This window comes from Rhinolophus hipposideros, assembly GCF_964194185.1.
Source record: "Rhinolophus hipposideros genome assembly, chromosome: 4".
NCBI lineage: Eukaryota > Metazoa > Chordata > Mammalia > Chiroptera > Rhinolophidae > Rhinolophus > Rhinolophus hipposideros.
In genome coordinates this window covers 85497689-85515096 of record NC_138050.1, presented here as the reverse complement: position 1 = coordinate 85515096, position 17408 = coordinate 85497689, and the positions used below count along the sequence as shown (strand labels likewise).

The 17408-nt window shown below is 30.8% G+C and overlaps 1 protein-coding gene across 1 annotated transcript in view; it reads right to left on the bottom strand.

The window, feature by feature from the left end:
• KLHL1 (kelch like family member 1) overlaps positions 1-17408 on the bottom strand; it is a 301195-nt gene that overhangs the window by 74146 nt on the left and 209641 nt on the right. Inside the window, exon 6 of the mRNA XM_081045752.1 lies at positions 6878-7064. Within this exon, the coding sequence (XP_080901878.1) occupies positions 6878-7064 (187 nt within the window). The remainder of the gene's footprint in view (positions 1-6877; positions 7065-17408) is intronic.

The following is a 17408-nucleotide window of genomic DNA, read 5'->3' as shown; positions in this document are numbered from 1 at the left end:
TGTCATAGATAGAAAACAGAAAACAAACAAACAAAAACTGCTGGTTAAATTTGATGTGGTAGGTGGGAAACAACAGATATTGCACTGATAACTGATGTCACATTGTGCTATAACTGAGGAACAGCAACCTAATGATAGGTTTTGTTTTATTATTTTATTTACATTTTTGTGTTTTAATGATCATGCTCAAAGCAGTGGTAAAATTATTTGGCAGTAGTGAGCTGGATGGGTGAGATTGGAGAGAGACTGAAAGTTGGAAGATAATTATCTAGGTTATTTATGAGTAGTAAGAAAAAGTTAAGTCCATTTGAGAAACGCATACATTATCTCAGGGCTGCAGATTGTAGGTGACAAAATTTCAACTAAAGTAGTGGAAATGCTGATATAAAGTAAGCAGTCTCTGATAACTGATTAGCTATGGAGGGCTGAATAATTCTGATAACTTAAGTGTAAGCCAAGTTAGATGAAAATATTGCCGGTAGAGCATGTTCAAGGATATTAATAGTTTCTTTAAAGCAGGAAATACAATGACCTTTTGTGTAATTATAGAACTTTTATTTAATAAGTATGTTATTCATGTATTTCAGCCTAGAAATAGTCATAGGAAAATAGGATTTTTATATTTTATATCTAAAAGTAGCTTCTTTCACTTAGATAATTTGTTCTTTGAGGAAACAATATACATATGAAAGTAAAAGGGAAAAATGAGTGTATTAGAACATTTGTATTAAGACTTTTGTTTTTAAAAAATAATCTATTGAATGTGACCTTTATAAATTTACATTCATGTACTTAAATTTTCTGAAGATTTCAGCATATGAATTTTTAGGGCACTTAAAAATAGGAATTTAATAGTTTTTCTTACCTATCATAAGAATAAAATGTTAAAACAGGCTGAATTTTAAGGCAATGTCTGTTATATTATATTTTGAAGATTTTTCATTAAAATAAAAATCTCGTGAGAAAATAATCAAATGGATAATTTTAAATTAGGGATAGATAGTTAAAATATTTATAATTCTGTGTGCATAAAAATTTCCAAAACATGAAAGAGGAATAAATATAGTAGAAACCATTTAATTATTTTCAAGCACCTACTTTTCTTATATTCCTTTTATTTCCCAAAATCAAAATATCTTTTATTTACCTGGCCTGGGATTTTTTTGTTTACCCACTGTATTAGAGAACTAGTTCTAAACTTCAGCAAAATCTAAAAGGATAATCATGTATTAAGAATAAAAGTATGTCAAGATATTATGCTGGCATTTGAAAAAGTCACTCAGCACATATAATTATTAATAAGTAAAATTTGGGCAAAGATGCATAAGGAATAACACAAATGTTGGAATTGAACAGCTACTTAGATTTAAACTCTTCTTTAACTAATTATTAATGGTAGGAATTAAAACCATTTTTTAACCTATGTCAAAATGATCATGAATATACTCTCAACATAAGTTTGTTGTACAAAATAAATGAAATTTTGTATACAATAGTGCTTGGACATAGGTATTTAAAATATATGGCACTGATAAAATAGTCTTATCATTTCCAAATGATCAGTTACTGAGGACAATCGTAGACTCATAATGTGTTTTTTCTAGTTGAAGGGACCTATCGGGAAAATTATTTAGGCAATAGTAATCTTCTATTTAATTTGCCTTTCAAATCTTTGAAAGATTATAAAGGAGAATTTCATAGTAATACACAGTTTATATTGATAAAGAGTATTTTGTATTTCAAAACTAATACTTTATATCTTTATGAGATTTGTTAATTTTGGACATGGTAAGATCAGTTAATAAGTTGTAATTTAAATATGACAAACATTTACTGAAAGTTTAACCTAAGTAACACTGTTTCTGAAGTTAGAAACATAAAATTCCTGTCTCTAAGTTATTTATAATTTAGAAAAGGGAATTAATCTATTACATTAGAACAAATATACTTATGATACTATAAATTCTTACTTTTTCATTCAATATTTTTCATTTTGTTATCTGCATAAGAAAACACTCAAAGTTTAGAAAAAACTCATAATGTGTGCAAATGCTACTGATGGCATTATATATTAAAAAAAAAGTCTGAACTGACCAAATTATTTAATAATAAGATTGAGCTTAATAAACACTGGTATTTCCATGTGAATAAAAATTAGTAAGTTACTTAATATAACATATTTAATAAATGTAATGAAGTATACATTTACACATGTAATATAATAAAAGCAACAAAAATAACTTTATGTATGTTAACAAATCCAAATATACCTATAGTTAGATACCTGTCTAGATAATGCCGGAGATAGATGAAGATACAAATGTAAATAGCTATCTCTTTATACATGTAGATACACACACACACAGACAGACAGACACACACACACACACACACACACTCACACACACACAATTACATAGGAATTTGGGAAAGGAAATATACCACTATGGTAACAATAACTGTATTAAAGTTATAAGCTTATAGTTGGGTTTTTTTACATGTATTATTGTGTATATACCAGACTTTCAATATATGTTAATAGAATGAAACAAAAGTTATCTTCAAAAAATACTATTTCTATGAGTACAAAAACAAACTATCAGACATCAGAAAATAAATCCAATAGAGATATTTTGATACAAATATTTTCCATTAACCAACAGTACCAAATTTTATTTCATGGCACTCATGAATCACACATAAGTGTAAAACGGTGCAAGCACTTGGGAATAAGCAATTAGTGTTTTATCTTTAAACTAAACTTCTAAAGAATTTATGATGATTCCTGTCTGATTAGCAATGAAATTCTTGACAAAATATTAAACTTATTGATATAGTTTACTGCATTGGTTTAAATATTCATTTGACTTTGATTGACATCATTAAAAGTTGTTTTTATAAATATAGTTTTTATTTATTGCCTTTTTTAAAACAATATTTAAATTTGCATGTGACCTCATTTCTCATTCATAGCAGAACAAATATGAATAAATATATTACTGATTTCAATGGGCCTTAAATATATTATAAATTACTACATTCTTAAAGATACATTTTTCAGTGATGATAATAAATTAAATCAGACTCTCCAAAACACACCAAAAACTTCCATTTATGACTTGATTTTTTTTCTCTTATGATCCATGTGATTCATCATTCTTGAATGTTGTTTATATTGGTATAAAAGACATTTACCTTATACAATATGGCATTCATATACATGCCAGTTATATGAATATCTTATTGTCTTATCTTCTTTCCGGTGTCATATCACTGTTATTTTATAGAACCCTTATGGATTCATGTTTCCAAAGTTCTCAGATGGCTTGGCCTATTCCACCAGATTCGGAAGGTCAGCCCAGGTTACCTCTGAGTTCTCTAGTAGACTTTTTGGTGCCAAACAAACATCTTGGAATGACTTTTATTAGTTTAGCTTTTTTACATACTCCATCTCATTTAATTATTATTATTTTTTATACAGAAACATAATATTGAGAAAGGAAATGTGTGCTACAGATTTTAAATGACATTATTGGATTTGAACAGGCATTTCTCTGATTTCAGAGCTTTCTCCACTAATTTACTATTTGTTTCTATAGATTAATCTGGCAGTTCTGTGATATAGGGATCATATTTATAATGTTCACTATGGTAACAAATTCTTAACACAAAGCTTGGCACAAAATACGCATGGTTCTACAAAAGATGTGCATCATTATTGAATGCCTATATATGTGAACATAAGAAGAAAAGAGAGGACAGAGCTCTGAATTTCCCGTAATATCTACAGAAAATCTGCAAGAGTAGTATCCACAGTTTAACAGTCCCATGAGATAGCATCTGAATCTTAGTTATCACAGAGCTGAAGGGGAATCCAAGGAATGTTTGTTTATATAACCATTTCTAAGGCACAATATAAACATGTAAATAATTTTTAAAAGACACACTGAATATTGCATATTATATGGTATTGTGTTGTATTAGTCTAAATTAGTGAAGCAAAGTTAATGCCAATGTTTTGCTATAATGTGTTTTTTCTTTTTTTTTTTTTACATGTTCATTCCCTTTCTCTCATTGCCTTTCAAGAAAAGAGAACACAATTTTAAGATGAAATCTCAATGACTATTTAAAGATAACACAAGTTAATAAGGTAGAAAACACTCTCTAAGCAATGAGAGCACTATGAATGCACGTACAAGAGATTACCTTGAAAATGTCCTTGCTGCTCTCTAAATACCTTGAAACATTGGGTTTCTATAAGTTTTTGCTTACCAAGAAAAAAAAAGTAGGTTCTCTGAGGCATGGTGTTAGAATTTTATCTAAGTTTATGGGATATATTTAATATCCAGTTCTTAAAGGACTAAGGCTATAAAAGGAATTCTTAAAGAGTTTTTCAAATATTTTTCCTACTTTATTTCTGATTTAATCAGGAATACACACACACACACACACACACACACACACACACACACATATATATTTCTGTTTCCCCACTTTAAAAAAGAGTGTTTTAAACCACTGTTTTTGAAAACTCCTGACATGTTCTCTTAAAATAATATCATATTTTAAGAAGAGAAGAATGGTGCAGAGAGGCAGGGAGGAAGATAAAGAGGGGGAGAGATTATGCCATTTCTCTATTTCTTATATAATATAATATATATATATATATATATATATATATATATATACATATATATATATATATATATATATATATATATTTAAACCTCCTGTATTATCACACTCTTAAGCCTCTACCTTATTGAATATGTGTAATAATAACCAAATTGTTGGAATCATTCAATTCTAAAATGAACAAGATTCATAATTCCTAATAAACTTTATTTTTAAAAAAGTTCTTCAACCTCACAAGGCTACTGTATAAAATAAATGAAAATGCTGTCAAACAAATGAGCCTAATTAAATAGACTCCATATTCTCCTCTTCTTTTTATCCTATAGCGATTGTATTTAAAGTCACCATATTTGAAAACTTGATTTAGTCATGACTCTTGGTTTTTTAATAGTATAGTGATTGTTGTGCTAATATTAAGCTGGCCAGATTCAATGTTGTTTTCTTTCTTTTCTTTTTCTTCCTTCCTTCCTTCCTTCCTTCCTTCCTTCCTTCCTTCCTTCCTTCCTTCCTTCCTTCCTTCCTTCCTTCCTTCTTTTCTTTCTTTAAAAAAAAAAGTTATGTGTAGATTTACAAATGGTTTACCATTGTATGGGCATTCTCTCTGTAGAATACAGTGTTCCTTAAAAACAAAGGCGCCTCATTTGCTATTAAAATTTAATTAACATGTATAAAACCATTATCCGTTGATGAAATCAGAGAGTTTGATGAATGTATTTACTGAAAGTCACTGGAAATCACGGTATTTACTTTTACAAGTAAAATGAATGCATTGCAATGTTAAAATAAATTTTGCATGCTTCTACTCCAAAAAATGGCAGATTATACCAGGTGATGCATACTATTTAGTATTTATCACTCTCATAAGGACAACATACATATAGGTTAACAGATAGGCTTTCTTAGCTTAAAAATGTTTTCTTTGGCATACTTTCTAATATAATTTTGAACTGTTTTTTGGTCAGATTTGTATCTGATAAGATATTTCTGTTTCCCCACTTTAAAAAGGAGTGTTTTAAACCACTGTTTTTGAAAACTCCTGACATGTTCTCTTAAAATAACATCATATTTTAAGAAGAGAAGAATGGTGCACAGAGGCAGGGAGGGAGATAAAGAGGGGGAGAGATTATGCCATTTCTCTATTTCTTAAAGCAACACATTATTTACCCGTTTAAATTGATAGTTATTCTTTTTTTTTATATACGATAATACTCTAGTGCACATTTAATATGATAAATTCTAGAATTCAACAGCCCAGTAAACAGCAGTTAGACTTTAAAAAAAAATTAAACCAGTGAAAAGCATCTAAGAGCTATAAGTTATGTCTGTAAAGATCAAAACGGGAATGTGTCATTCTTTATTGACTACATAAATTGTTTTCTGATTACATAAATTATTAGGGATCTTACTTCACAGTGGTTGAACTAAGTTTTGTACCTTCTGATTCTTTCATAACAAAGCACTCTTAGTTGAGGTTGAAAATGTGACTGCACTCTATTATTGCCAACTGCATTTTTTTATATGAGCTTTATAGATGGACAATGATATCAGTTATTAGACACAAACATATGACATGTTATTTGACTTATGTACTTATTCAAGAAATTAACACCCACATAAGAAAGGCTAAAAAGGACAAATGTTAATGGAGTTTTTCCACTAAGAAAACTAAGAACAAAATCTTCAGATGTAGATGATTCCATTTTTAAACAATTCGTTCACTTCCTTCTGAGTAGAAAAATTGATAAAAACAATTAAATTTGTAAATTATAACTGCTACAGTGTTTACACTCACTCATGATTAATTGTCTATTGATTTGTCTGGCTTCTGCTTGAGATATCAGATTCTTAATCAGAAGCAGAAACTCTTCATAATATTACTCTGAGCAAACAAGTGGCTGGCATATTACATTTCCTTTACTTAGAATGTAAATATAGTTCTCAATATATCCAACAAATCATTTGGGCTGTGTTTTCTAAGTAAGTGCTTTAAATCCCCTTTCATTCCATATGCCATCTTGTACTTAATGCACAAGAGATAAAGGATTTACAGATACACAAGAAGCAGAAGCAGCAACTACAGACTGAAATAAGAGGTATTTTTTAAATGTTCCCTTAATCTTAAATTTTAATGAATAAACCTAGGTTAATGAGAAATCTGTTGCTATTATACAGATTCCAGTGTTAAAATTGTATCGCAGTATGATACAAGGCATGTATTATATATAGACCCAGAATTGTATACCTTTGTTGTTATCCATTCCTCCTACAGCATAGAGAGTTCCAACTGTAGATTTTCTAGGTTTAGTTCTCGGACTTTGCATTAAAGTTCTTCTTTCTGGCAATAGATGATATTTCATTGCTTCCAGAATTAGCTTCTGACATTCCAGATCATTCTTAAATAATGCATGGTTTTCTAGGTCAGCCAGTATCTGTAAATAGTACACAATCACTGTTAATAATGCTGTTATAGAAATGAGCATATTACATCAATAGTTAAAATTATAAATTTAATGTCTATATTACTCCTATGTTGAGAGGTATGCAGAATGTAATAAGAATTAATTACATTGACAAATAGAAGTAAAAGGCATTCCTTCTAAGGGAAACGGAATGGATATTGTTTTCTGTTCAATATTATTTATTTATTATTATATTACTATAGAAAGTATAAAGGGACTTCTAGAGGTCTATTTTCCATTTCCTTTCCTCTTATGAAAGCTGTTTATAAATCAAATATAGTTGCCTATAAACATGTCTGATGAAGGAAATTAAAAAATAACCTTCAACAGATTAGGTCATAGCAAGCCGATCATAAACATTTATATACTTTAAGGTGTTCCAGGTATAGTTTAAAAGCTTTTCAGATTAGGAAAAAAAACATACAAACAAAACTCAATAAAACTGAAAACAAGGAGGCAAATTTAATAGTTTCCAATAGTGAAACTAAGAAATTTTATACCAAAACTTCAGCACCCGAGAGAATAGAGTAGGAGCAGCAGTTTTAAGCTATATTACGTCTCTCTTTGCTGCACCAGGTTTTCATCCTCACAAATTCTTCTGTGTATATTTGTTTAAACACATCTAAAATATGTTGTATTTTCTTCTTCCTCTGTTGCTCTTTGTATTCTCTTTTCCCTTGATTCTTTCAGCATCACATTCTCCTTTTTTTATTAAAGTTTATTGGGGTGACATGGTTAGTAAAGTTACATAGGTTTTAAGTATACAATTCTGAAATACATCATCTATATATCACATTGTGTGTTCACCATACAGAGTCAGTTCTCCTTCCATCACCATATATTTGATCCCCCTTTACCCTCATCTCCGGATCCCCTCCCCTTTTACCCTCTGGTAACCACTAAACTATTGTCTGTGTCTATGAGTTTTTGTTCATTTGTTTGTCTTGTTCCTTTGTTGCTTTCAGTTTTATATCCCACATATCAGTGAAGTCATATGGTTCTTGACTTTTTCTGTCTGACTTACTTGGCTTAGAGATATAATCTCAATATCCATCCATGTTGTCACAAATGGCAATGAATCAATGTTTTATTTTGAGTAACAGTTAAATCTGTCATATAGATTTAGAAAATTAATAGAGAAACGTTAACTCACTGACCTTTTCTCCTACATTGTTGAGAAACTGTACCACATCTGTATACTAATTTTATTGAGTACATTAATATATGATGTTAGCATATAATTACATAGTTTTAACACTAGGATTTTAACCTTAACTATGTACATTTATCTAGCCATTATACAAATTACAGTTGGAAGAGCCAGAAAGAACGTAAAAATATATAAGACATCATAAATAAGATGTGGGAAAGATAACTGAATAACTCTGAGGTTGAATAGGAGTGTAACATATTAGAGTTACCAGATGCTTTGGGATATGGAAGGGAAGATGTTTAATTAAGTTCAAGACTATGTTTCCCTTCTTGTATACTAAACATAGTTGCCTTCCCACCGATCCCATTTTCATTCTGAACACATAAGAAAAAAAAAAAAAAAGAAACAAAAGAATGGTATGGAAAAGGATAAGGGATCTCCAGCAGAATTTTTTTAAAGAACAACTATTTTATTCTTTCAGTAACATTTTTATTTTTAATCACCAAAGAGAATATCTATTTATAACAACACCTCTGTGCTCTTTCTAAACTTAAAAATAAATAAATAAATAAACATAAAAAACCTGAGAGAGAGAAAAATGGAGAGAAAGGGAGAAATTTTAGTATGACTTTTGGTCATTTGTGTGTCAGAATAAATTTTTTGTACATCTAAGCCTTTTCCTTTCCTTAAAAAAATAATTAGCCTTTACAATGATAAATTTATATATGCCTGATGTTGGCTCCATCAATTCTTCTTTTCTCTCTTTTTTACTTTTCATGGGAAAATTTGGGATTAGTTGATCATTAAAAAAACTGTTACTAGGAGCTCTAGGAATATGTTAACCAGATTAAAAAACAAAAGGGAATATAATTATTAAAACAATAGCTTTTAGAAATGACCATCCATTTTGCTATTAAGATACAAATAATTGTTGATACTTTTAGAAATTGAATTATATGTTAAAATAGCCACATCGTTCGCAACATGGAAATATTGATGAGTGTTTTAACCCTGTGTGTTTACACATAGACACTTCTCAAACTTCAGTTTTCCAAGAATATTTATACAAATTCATTTCAAATGCTTGCAATAAATTGAAAATCATGACTGAAACTATTGCTTCATAAAAATGGACTGCATTATTCAAGTAGCTAGTTTTTTTCCAAACTCCAAATAAGGAAATAAAATAAATTTGCATATAATTCAAAAATTGTCTTCTTTGTGTATAATTTATCTTAATGTGTCAGGGAACACACATTTGTTGTTATTCTCTGCACTAACTTGCATATATAGATACTACCTTATATTGTAAATAACTTCTTTTCTTATCATAAGCAAACAAAATCAAATGTGTGGATTTATTTGTGCTGCATGACCTACTCTTATTATATAAAGGACATATAATTCAAATTTTATATTAAAGGTCAGAAAATATTTACATTATAAAACTTTGTATATATAGATAACCTTCTTAAAATACCATAAAGTAATGCTATGAAACATATATTACAGCAACATACACCTATAAATAAGAAAATATCTATATTGTAAACTATTTATTGCTTAAATAAGATTAATACTACATAAATAAAGATATAATTTGAAAAGCAAGATAATTAACAGAATCGGCACAAAGCATAGCAAGCATATCTATACTTTCCATCTGGTCAGGAATTCCATCGGAAAAATGGAATGCAATATTGAATAAACACTTACAGAAAGATAATTTTAAGCTCACTGTGGACCAAAGAAACTATTAACTCTTCTAACACTATATCCTTGGGCTATCAAGTTTATAAAAACATTCTCGCATTCATAAGAATGCGACAAAATTTCATATATTTCATATTATTGCATAATATCTTAGAGTTTTGATTTGCTTCTGGGTGTTTTGCTTTAAAAATCAATTCACAGAATTTGAATCTACAAAACAAATTTGAGTCCTATTAGAAGTGACAGTCCTTAGAAAACAAGTGCCAGTTTCACACAGTCTTTCAAGTTTTCTGCTTGACAAAATGAGTAAGATAAATGATAAAATATGCTGTAAAATGCAAGATAAAATGATTGCCTACTGTGTCTGATAAGTAGGTCTGATACGGGTAAGATATATCAGGTATTTGTAGTAAGCAGTTTGTAAGACTGTCCACTGTCTTACATTCAGTGCTAAATAAATCCAGAGTCTATTTAATATTCCGTATAAGGTGCTGTGAGAGGAGAGTTTAGTTACCACAAAACTTTGTAGCAACACAATAAATGGTGAGCTCATAGGTAAGGCTGCCCTGTTTTGCAAGGGAAAATATAAACTGTCTCATGCCTACAGAGATTTTCTATATCTCTCCTCCCCTTCAGATAGAATTTCAAAGACATTGAGAGAGGAAAACGGAAAAGGATGCTGGAAACTTGGCAATGGTAACTTATTTGGTTCACCATTGCTCACAGCTTTTCATCAGTTATTACTTGAGTATCTGCTGTGACTGGAACAACTTAAGCTTGCACAAGAGAAAATAGTTCAACTGTAGACAAAGTATCAGTCTGCAGCCTGAAAGAAACTCATAAATCTGAGAAATAGATCTTCATATTACACTTAAATTCACGTTAAGATCACTTGAAAATAATTTTGCCAAAGGGTGGAATCGTGAAATTTTAAGAGACTGAGACATTTTCTAGTCCTTCTTTACTGGTATAACCACTATTCTGACTAAAATATTTGAGGATATTATTTATATTATAAAATAAATGAGAATAGCAGATATGATAGAGCCTTCTATGTTCTCTTTCAGTGCTATCATTTCAAATGAAAAACACAAATTACTGACGAGCTAAAGCTTATATCAAACACAGCTGAGTGATTCCCACTGAAGTATTTGAAAAAACAAGAAAAAAAAATCTATAAAATAAGGAGCAGGTTCATTAATTTTATTCTGCATACAGAAATATTTGATTGCCTTAAGACAAAAAGTAATTACTAGGTTGACAGTACAAATAGAGAATAATGGCATAATCAAAACAAGTAGACCTCATAAAACTAACTCAAATGATAGTTCTTATTAGAGACAAGTGAAATGGGTTTTATGCTGCCATAATTTATGATTAACTTTTATTTATTTAACATAGGTTTGCAGTTTCATGGGTAGTTTCAAAGCTCAGAATTTCTAAAGATGAAATAAGTGACCCTGTGCCCTGTATGAACATTGCTTTCATCCAGAAAGCTTTCATTGCATTCTAAGTAGGCTCTGGACCTCCCATACAAGCATTCATTCATTATTCATTCACTCAGCAAATATTTAGTAGAATCAATTTTTTGCTAAGTGTTATAATAGGTCCTGGATACCTGCAGTCTCTTTCATCATTACTCTATTCTATTCAAGACCATCCTCCTTTTCACCCCTTAGAAAACCTTCATTAATTTACTCATGTCAAGACTATATTCAAAACCATGCATTGGATTCTTATTGTTTGCAAAACATTATTCAGCACCCTCAGATCAGCATGCCAAGAATTCTATAATACAACACACTATTGGCTATTCAGTCAATTTCAACAATACTCTGGGACACATTATTCTGTATTTCAGAATTTAGCTCGTCTGATCTTTTTCCTCTCATCTGAATAGATTGTGTTTTTTTTGTAACAAAAGTAATATCTGTAATGCCTTTTCCCTTCGGGACTTCTGTTAAAATTTGACCCGATTTTCAGAGTCTACTTTAAGTTCTATTCCTCCCATGAACACTTACCTCATTGTTCAGGCTACAGACGACACAATTTGTTTTTATCAGTCACATCAGACTTTAATCAATTGACATCTGTGTAGTCACTTAATGGCTTATTAATCACTCTAAGTCATAAACTTACAGGAAATCAGGGAAAAATGTCCAGTAACTCTTGATGGGTAGAACTAACAGGGTTATATGCTCCTAAGAATTGGTCCATAACTATTTAAGTGATTGATCATTTACTATGATTATGGTACTATTGATTTATTTTAAATAATGTATTCAGTATTGAAGTTGAAAAATATACAACACATAGGAAGAAATATACTCATTATCACATCTGAAATTACTTGCATAAGTTAATCATTTTTCATAAATATTTATGGTCTTTCAGAAATATACTTAACACCATATATCTATATTTCTAAATGACATATCCTATATCTGTGTGATGGCATGCATACTTTCAGTTGTAGTAAAGAGCAAAATTCCATTACACAACCAATTTGGGATCTTGGACATTATGATGAGGTGATTTGACTTTTAACCAAGACACAGATTCATCAGAGACATCATTATTTGTGTTCAACTCAGATGTTTCACTGGCAATTCAAACTCACACATTTAAATCTGAACTTATTCTTTTCATTACTATGTACGGCCTGTACTTGATTTACACCTTCTATTTTTTTATTGATAGTTTAGGGTATTTCTTTGCCTGTACTTCTATTTTAAGCTGCTTCTATTTAATCTGATTCAAACAATTTTAGAAAATATAAAATATGAATACATAAATATTTCCCAGTCTTTTTTTTTTTCTGAGATACCTTATCCATTCATAATTTATTTAGCAAAGTGTCTTATCTTCTCAAACCCACATCAGTATCATCAATACTGTGGATTATTATAATATTGCCTAAGACGTTTCCAAATATCTATATTTCTAGACGATTTATTTCATATCCCACTGACGGCATGCTTATTTTTAGTCATAGCCAATAGCGAAATCCTATTACACAAATATTTTGGAATCTTGGACACTAATCCTTTTCCCTTCCAAAAGACACTTCATTGGTTGACATTCTTATCGACTCTTTTCTGAATTTTTGAGGACTAATAATTTGAAATCTTGCATGTGCTACAAGAAATCATAAACAAAATTCAGACTACTCCTACATAATGTTCTAAAACATATTCAGAATTTACTGTCTTGCTGTCTTTTTCTAATTTCTTGCATTACAGTTGAAAGTGTTTCCTAGTTCAGGCGCATTTCCCACTGTACCTCCAGACCAACCTTCCGTGTTCCCCTGAAAATAAGACCTAGCCAGACCATCAGCTCTAATGCATCATTTGGAGCAAAAATTAATATAACACCTGGTCTTATTTTAGTATAATATAAGACTGGGTAGAATATAATATAATATAATAATATAATATAATATAATATAATATAATATAATATAATATAATATAATATAATATAATATAATATTATATAATAAATATAAAACTGGGTGTTACATTATTTTTTGCTCCAAAAGACACATTAGAGCTGATGGTCCAGCTAGGTCTTATTTTTGGGGAAACAGCGTTCTACTTTGACAAGTCTATTCTATTTGCTATCTCCCACAACTTCTTAATTCCATCTTTACTGTGATTTTTAAATCTTTGCACTATCTGACTCTTAGTTAAGTATGTTTGTTTTACCTGTGTTTTCAATGAGCTTTTAAAAATTTGTCTGAGGTAAATGGGTGTAATATATGATGATGGAAAGAGAACTGACGCTGGGTGGTGAACACACAATATGAGATATAGATAAGGTATTACAGAATTGTACACCTGAAATCTATGTAATTTTACTAACAATTGTCACCCCAGTAAACTTTAAATTAAAAATATTGTCTTTTCATAGATAAATCAATATTCTTAGGACTTAGGCTTGATCTGTGATTTTCTCAATTCATGATTTAGTATGGGATTGCGTACACTTAATAGTCACAAGTAGAAAAACATAGTGATTTTATCTTGTTATTACGGTTTTATAGGTAGCTGTCTCATTTCTAAATATTAACTGTATTTGAATTTTAAAGTTGAGATTCGGAGAAGTATATTTTTATACAATTTGGTTATTTGTAATCTTATTTTGCAAGAGGATAATTGCAAGTGAACATATTCAAATGTGTGCAGATTCATCAGAGAAACCATTATTTGTGTTTATGCTTCCTTTAGCTAGTTCACAAAAACATTTCTGATTGGCAAACTGGTCACAGTGATTGGTAAGCCGTCTATGCCATCTCAGTGAGGAATCAGACATAATTGAGTCGAATGTAAATTGAAAATTTATGCTTTTTGAGGACACCACTAGATTTATGAACAGAGATTTGTTTAATCTGTTAACACTAAATTAATTGAAGCCATTCTTAGCCTTTGAGTTTCATATAGTAACAACTTTCAACTTGTGAAATGTGTATTGGACTATGTTTGTATTATAGCCTGCATGACAGAGAGATACCTAAGGCCTAGTATTTATCTTCAGAAATATTATAACTGGGAGTATTTTCATAATGTTTCATAAGTATGTTTGTATTTTCCTGCTGCTTCTTTTTCTAAACTCCCCCATCCTTTCCACATATGGTTAGCATGATCTTATGTGCCTAATATCTGTTACAGGACTTGCCTGGTGTGGATAATCTCCCAAGTTATAATTTACACTAACTTTCTGGATCACCTTTTCTTGTAGAACTCATGTATCTGCTAATTACCTAACCTCAAACGATCAATGTCCTCAAGAAAACAAACCTTGAAAAAATTTAATCGTTATCATTGGATAGTTTTTACTAGTATCTTATAGGAATAATTACATTTCAAAACTAGCTCTTATTGCCTGAAATTGATGAACAGTTTTATAGTAAAACAGGGTATTCAAATCAGAACCTGAATTCAAACCATCTTCTGATAAGGAAACTATTCCTGAAATTAAAAACGTGAATTGTGATATTCAGTGTAATCCTGCATTTCTGTACATTTTTATTATAATAAATTTTTCCAAGTGAAGAGGAATGCCCACAGACTAACCATAGCTAACAAATGTCATGGAGTAAGTTCAAGGGTTATACTTTCCTAGAGAGGGATATATCTGCAAGTGGCCTACACACTATATCCAGATGAAGGAACGACTTAGGCCTGTAAAGAACATCTGCTGCTACAAGAAAGATTGAGAATTCTTCCTTTGCTTCTCCCATATTTTATCTCAGAGACACTAATTCTGATGATAAGAAGCAAATGATGCTCCCAGAAGTTGTCTGACACAAATTTTCAAGAAAGCTATTAAGGTGACTGCAGTCATACTATGTGGAAAACTGGAGTCTCTGATTTCATTAATAGTGTGGACCTAGTATTAATTTTTGTTTTGTTTTAGTCCTATCTCGATTATCTTGAAAAAAAAAAAACCTTTTAATTTCTCTCACACTGATACCTAATTATAAGGTATCAGTCAGTATTTCACTTCCCTCATTTTACTAAGAGAAGATGGAGAAAGAATTTTAATCACTGCATATTTGCAGATATCCAGCTTTCTTTAAATTTACTCTGATCAAAGCCCAACATACCTCTTTTGATCATCATCAGTGAAATAAGTTCCTGTGAAAACATCAAGGTGGATGCATCTTGCAAGTCAATAAGGGATTAAAATAATTCTCCCAAGTAAAGCTAATTCCACTGGGCAGACCCTCTCTCTGTAGTTTCTAAAGTTTGGGTATGAAATGAGTTGCTCAAACATCTTGACTGAAAAAACTTCAGGGATAAAAGAAAATAATGACTTATTAATCTTAATACTAAGAGGCACTGAAATAACTATAATGTGTCAAACCCTATGCCACACACTTTGGGATATGCAAAATCAATGTATCAGTTTCTAACTGAAATAATTTACAATATAATGTATACTGTAATGAAGCATATAATTATTATTGTCTAGTACTTACAGTTAACTACAGTATATTAAGCTGTGTTGAGAAGCTTAATATATCTTTATCCAACAGCCCAGTTTTCAGTTGGTTGACCTTTTCAAAACAGGAATCATTAAACTATCTACTCTTTTTCAGTTCTTTACATATAACCCTCCTGGACTACAATAACAGTTGAAAGTCATTGCAAGAAGCTATATTAGTCAATCTAAAGTATATATGTGTGTATTTTTTGGAGTTGAGTTGAGTAAGGTTTTTATAGATTTGTGATATTAATCCCTTATCAGATATATCATTGGCAAAAAAACAAACAACTCAATTAAAAAATGGGCAGAGGACTTGAGGAGACATTTTTCTAAAAAGGACATACAGAAGGCAAGAAGACATATGAAGAAATGCTCAACCTCACTAACCATCAGAGAAATGCAAATAAAAACCACAATGAGATACCACCTCACCCCAGTCAAAATGGCTATCATCAATAAATCAACAAACAACAAATGCTGGCGGGGATGTGGAGAAAAGGGAACGCTAGTGCACTATTGGTGGGATTGCCGATTAGTGCAGCCACTATGGAAAACAGTATGGAGGTATCTCAGGAATCTGAAAATGGAACTACCCTATGATCCAGTAATTCCACTCCTAGGCATCTACCCGGAGAAATCCAAAACTCCAATTCAAAAATCTGTATGCACTCCTATGTTTATTGCAGCACTTTACACAATAGCCAAGACATGGAAACAACCGAAATGCCCATCGGTCGATGACTGCATTAAGAAGCTGTGGTACATTTATACAATGAAGTATTACGCAGCCATAAAGAAGAAAGAAATCTTATCATTTGCAACAACATGGATGGATCTAGAGAACATTATGTTAAGTGAAATAAGTCAGAAAGAGAAAGACAAGTACCATAAGATCTCACTTATATGCGGAATCTAAAGAAAATGATATGTGTATGAACTAATCAGAAACAGTTTTAGGGACACAAAAAACCGAGAGTTGTTAGATGGGCGGGGGGGAGGGGGTTGGAAATAGGGGGAAGGGTGAAGGGATTGGAGGGCGGCTGGTGACCACAGGATGGCCTCAGGGTTTTTTGAGAATTACTTTGGGGAACTTATTCAATAGTGTTTGGGGATTTTGTTGGGTGTCCGATGGACATGTGTCCTGTTTGAGAGACCACCTCAGGGATGCTGTGGATGCCTGGTCATGGCATTGTACACCAGAGGCTGGACATTAATGAATGCCAACTATAATTTTATGTGTATAATGTGATGGCTCGGTGTGAGGTCGGGGTGGTGGTGGATGGGGGGAGGGGGTTCACGGAGTGAGGGATGTAAAAATAAAATAAAATAAAATAAAACTAAAAAAAAAAAAATATATATATATATATATATATATATATATATATATATATATATATATATATATCCAGGGGAAACAGAATTGTTCATAAAAATTAAAAAAATAATAATAAAGTATA